The 4,598-nt window shown below is 38.0% G+C and overlaps 1 protein-coding gene across 1 annotated transcript; it reads right to left on the bottom strand.

Annotated features, from left to right (window-relative positions):
- Positions 1–275: 275 nt before the first annotated feature.
- On the bottom strand, positions 276–1,217 carry LOC144773941 (olfactory receptor 6N1-like). The gene has a single exon (XM_078658996.1). The coding sequence runs from the start codon at positions 1,215–1,217 to the stop codon at positions 276–278; it is 942 nt and encodes a 313-aa protein (XP_078515122.1).
- Positions 1,218–4,598: the final 3,381 nt, after the last annotated feature.

The following is a 4,598-nucleotide window of genomic DNA, read 5'->3' as shown; positions in this document are numbered from 1 at the left end:
GCAAATTCCGTATGGGATTTATAGTTCTGTGTTATTTCTGTATATTCATTCTTGATTCACGGGGTTGTTTTACTTTGTTCTATTTGAGAAACTAATAAGATGGGAAAGGTGTTTAGTGACTCAATTACTTATGGTATCATCTTTACTAAGTAACTTGGATAATTCAACAAAACCACCAGAAACAATCACAAACCGTTCCACTAAACCATTGTTTTACATCTCATTTTGGAACATATTACTTTATCAAAAAATGATTCTAATTTGAAGAAGAACAGTTAAAAGAAGGCTAGCTTCCTCCTAAATGCCTCTTTAATATCTTTGTTTCTCAGTGTATATATCAGAGGATTAAGCATTGGCGTCAAAATAGAATATAGCATTGCTACTAGTGAGTCTATATCAGAAATATAAGATCCCACAGGACGTATGTACATGAAAATGATTGGCAAAAAAAATAGGTTTACCACAATCAAGTGAGATGCACAGGTTGAAAACGTCTTTCTTCTTCCCCCTTTTGAACTAATTTTCAGGATAGATAATATTATTTTTGTGTAGGAAACTAGAACCAAACAAAAAGATGAAATTACAACAACAAAACTAAAAAAGGAACCAACAGCAACATTGAGGGAAGTGTCAGCACAGGCAAGCTTGAGAAGTGGTGGGTGGTCACAATAATAATGATTAATAACATTAGGTCCACAGAAAGGAAGTCTTGTGGCCAAAATTGCAGATGTCAGCGGAGTTAGGAATCCTCCAGTCCAGGCTGCTAGAGCAAGTTGAATACAGCGTTTTCTGGTCATATATGTTGCATATTGGAGAGGCTGACATATGGCATAATAGCGATCAAAGGACATCACTGTCAACAAGAGACATTCTGCAGATCCCAAAGAAAGAAAGACGTACATCTGTAAGAGGCAGCCACTAAAGGATATTGTGCTGCTATTTATGAGAAACTTGGCTAGCATTTTTGGTACAGTCACTGTGGTGAAACTGAGATCCAGGAAAGAGAGGTGGCTCACAAAGAAGAACATGGGAGTTTCAAGCTTATGATCGAGGTTCGTGAGCAGAAAGACAATCCCATTACCTGTGATAGTTAAAAGGTAGATGGGGAGAAAAATCCCAAACAGCAAGCCATGAAACTCTTGCAGGCTTGGAAATCCAAGTAAGATAAACTCAGTTACTGAGCTGAAAGTATTATTGAATGGTTCTCTCCTTTCCATTTCCTCCTGTAAACAGCAGCTGGAAGATAAATATGATGGTCCTTAGTTGAAACAATTATACAGAGTGATTGGAGTTTTTTTTAAGTATGGCTAGTCTCATTGTTAATCTATAAACTAGACAACAGGGACACATTGGCTTTGTGCAAAAATGATTTTATTTTTCAGCTTACAGACCTTTACCAATTACTAGTCTCTTTCATGAATGCATCCCCATATCAACTCTATACAATTTTGTATATAACAAATGATATTGCGCCAGCGTCGGTCCTGCCTTGAAAAAAACACATTTCTCCCAGTGATGCTGAATGAAGGAACCCAGCGTTCATGAGACCTATATCAATTTGGGGAGGCACAAATTGAGGAAAGGAAGATACCTGAAGGTGGATGACGGCTATACAGGCAGTGAGATGTATAAAAAAGACCAGTTATAAACCAAAGTAAAGGGCTTTACAGTAGGTACTGTTTCTGAGCCTATCAAAAATAGATGGGAAGGTAGGAGTTCCATGTATGAGGTCTAGTCATCTGCCAGTATGATTCTCCGATAGAAGATATGTACTTTGACAACAGTCTTGAAGAAGTGCTAAATGTGCAACAAGTGCTATCAGTCTCTTAAATTGAATGAGACAAAAGGCCACGAATCATAGGACCACAAATATGTTGTTTGCTTTGAATATGTTTAGGTTTAGCAATCATGAATGGAATGGATGGAGAAGACTTAAGACAAGCTCCTTACTCCAGTACCAAGAAGATCACTCTGAAGACAATATGGGTGAACGCCAAACTAAAAACCGTAGAAGCCATAAGGAAATTATTAAAATGCCAAAGAATAAAATAACATATGAAACTTGGGGCACATCAAGTAGTAAATGATTTGTTAAGATGAGCTGAAGAGAGAGGTAAAGAGACACACGGTCTTGCACTGAATTGACAAAAAGGAGGCAAGCAAATCATGTGCATACCTCATAATTGTGGTCTGCCACCAGTGGCTACCAACATTATGCAGTATAAAATACTACTATTAAATGAAAGTAAAAACTAGCATCGACAACACCACTTTTTGACCATTTACTGAGATCAAAAAAGGTTTATTCAGAAATTTTGCAAACAAATGAAAATAAGCATAAGCGAGCATAAGATCTGATTAGATTTTGAAATTGTTCCATCAGTGCATGCTCCCAAAAGGCTGACATCTATGGAAAGCTAAATATAGTTGTAAATGTATTAGGATCCACTGGGTTAATATTTTTTTAGCATTTGTTTTTCAAAAATATTAATTCCATGTGTAAAGGGTATCAATGAACACATAAACCAAATAATGCCCTCAAAATGTAAGGAAAAAGAAATAAATGGAATTTAAATGTATTAGGCTGGATGTCTATATTTTCATTACTTAGAAATGGTATATAGGGTTGAAGATCTTCCCAAATCATATGCTATTGTTGATATTACCAGCTTTATCTGAGATAAATATTTCATTCCTGTATGCTGTGCTTACTGCCTCATGCCATTTAATGAACCTAGGGCATGTGCATGGTTCAAAATTGTGAGTGATTGTTGTAAATAAATCTCCAAATAATCCTTTCCCCTCATCACCACAGGGAGGAGAATAAACATGACTATACTACTGGAGTCCTCATTATGAGTGTTTAATTAACCCCTTCTATGCTGGTGACGGCCTACTCCATCACCAGCCACGGGTGGGCTGTGCTAATGACGGAGAGGTTCTGTCACGGCCCGGCCGCCGCGCCCGCGCAGCGTTGATTTCGCGCCTGCGCTGCGTGTTCTATTATGCGGGCGAGGCCGTGACGGAACCACTCTGTCATTAGCACAGCCCACCCGTGGCTGATGACGGAGTGGTTCCGTCACCAGCATGTCGGCGCCACGCGGGCCCCCTCACCCCCAGCGCCACGGTGGCCAAGGGGTTAAATCAATATGCATGGACACAGCAGCTATTAAGCCAATCAAGGTAACATGTTGTGGAGATTTTGGAGGCTAAAAGCAGCTGAACTCTCCGTATGAAGCACCTGGGAAACACATATGGGAATCAGCACAGAAACACTGATGCCTGCATGCTATTCTCCTAAAGATTCTGATATTTCCCCATCACAGGTTTACCAGGACCCAGTTATTGGTAATACTGGGGACAGGGAAGTAATGGGGGTTACTCTAGGCCATAATGACCTAAGTGGTATAAGAAAAACTCGATAAATGCAATAGCTGTTCCACCCAGAGACGTTTCTACCTCACATTGGAAGTGTGTAGATTTAGCCCACAAACTGAAGGAAGATTTTCAAGTTGAAAGATGATTTTTGACTTGTAGTAAAATATGATCTGCATATCATGAAGTATTGTGCTTTTAAATAGAAATTAGAAATATTATAATTTTGTGGCCATTTTCGAAATCTGTACCAATAGCAAACATCAATCCTTAGCTCTATGACCAAGGTGTATTTCTGAATAATATTACCACAGTATAATTGTCGGCAGCGGGAAACATCACTTACAACGAAACTTTTACAACGCACTACCATTACAACGCAGTCATTACAACGCAAACTATTACAACGCATTGTGCTGGGGGGCGCTCTAGGATAGGGAATAGATTAATTTACTATCCAATAACCTTCCCTAGTGTCCATGGGGACTGGAGTTGGAATAGTAAATTAAACTATTCACTATCCAACACCCAAAAGCGCTATGCGTTGTAATGGTATGCGATCTTAAAACCGCGTTGTAAAGGCATGCGATGTAAAAGCATGCGTTGTAACATCATACATCCGTCGGCAGCATATAAGTAAATCGGAATTTTGCAATGGAGGATGAATCTTTCACTGTTTTTGACATGGGCACTATTTCAAATCTCCAATGACAATCATGTCTCATTCCACCCGCTTTCTTGAAATAATCCTAGATGGAATCTAAAACAGAAAATTCCATTTAATTAGCTTCAAATTATCCTCAAACCATTTTAGGTCTATTTGTTCCAGACAATCAGAACACCTTTAACATTTTGATCTGATGGAATCTGAGTGATTTCTTCATAGATTTTAAAAATATTTGAGGAAAGATCTTATTTTCCTATAATTTGTAAATGGCTATTTACTAGGAAAGTCCAATGCTTAATGACTTAAGGCTAAACATTTACCAAAAACATCACTCTCTTCAATGTCACTTTCTTAAAAAAAATTTGAACTGAAAATTTAAATGCTTAATAATATATATATTAATTGAGAATCACCATGCAATGTGTAAGGCCTGCATATACGATTTTAGCAAAGAATGCTACAGGTAAAAGTGGATATGCTAACTAAAAGATACATAATAATACATTTATATCCCAGTAAAACTATAACTCCCTGTTTCTGCTATGGTTTAGTCAGT

The sequence above is a fragment of the Lissotriton helveticus genome, chromosome 8, assembly GCF_964261635.1.
Source record: "Lissotriton helveticus chromosome 8, aLisHel1.1, whole genome shotgun sequence".
Taxonomy (NCBI): Eukaryota; Metazoa; Chordata; class Amphibia; order Caudata; family Salamandridae; genus Lissotriton; species Lissotriton helveticus.
This window is presented reverse-complemented; position numbering and strand designations above follow the sequence as displayed.

Bases quoted from the DNA above. Each gene is read 5' to 3' on its own strand.
- LOC144773941 (XM_078658996.1), bottom strand. From the start codon at position 1,217: ATGGAAAGGAGAGAACCATTCAATAATACTTTCAGCTCAGTAACTGAG.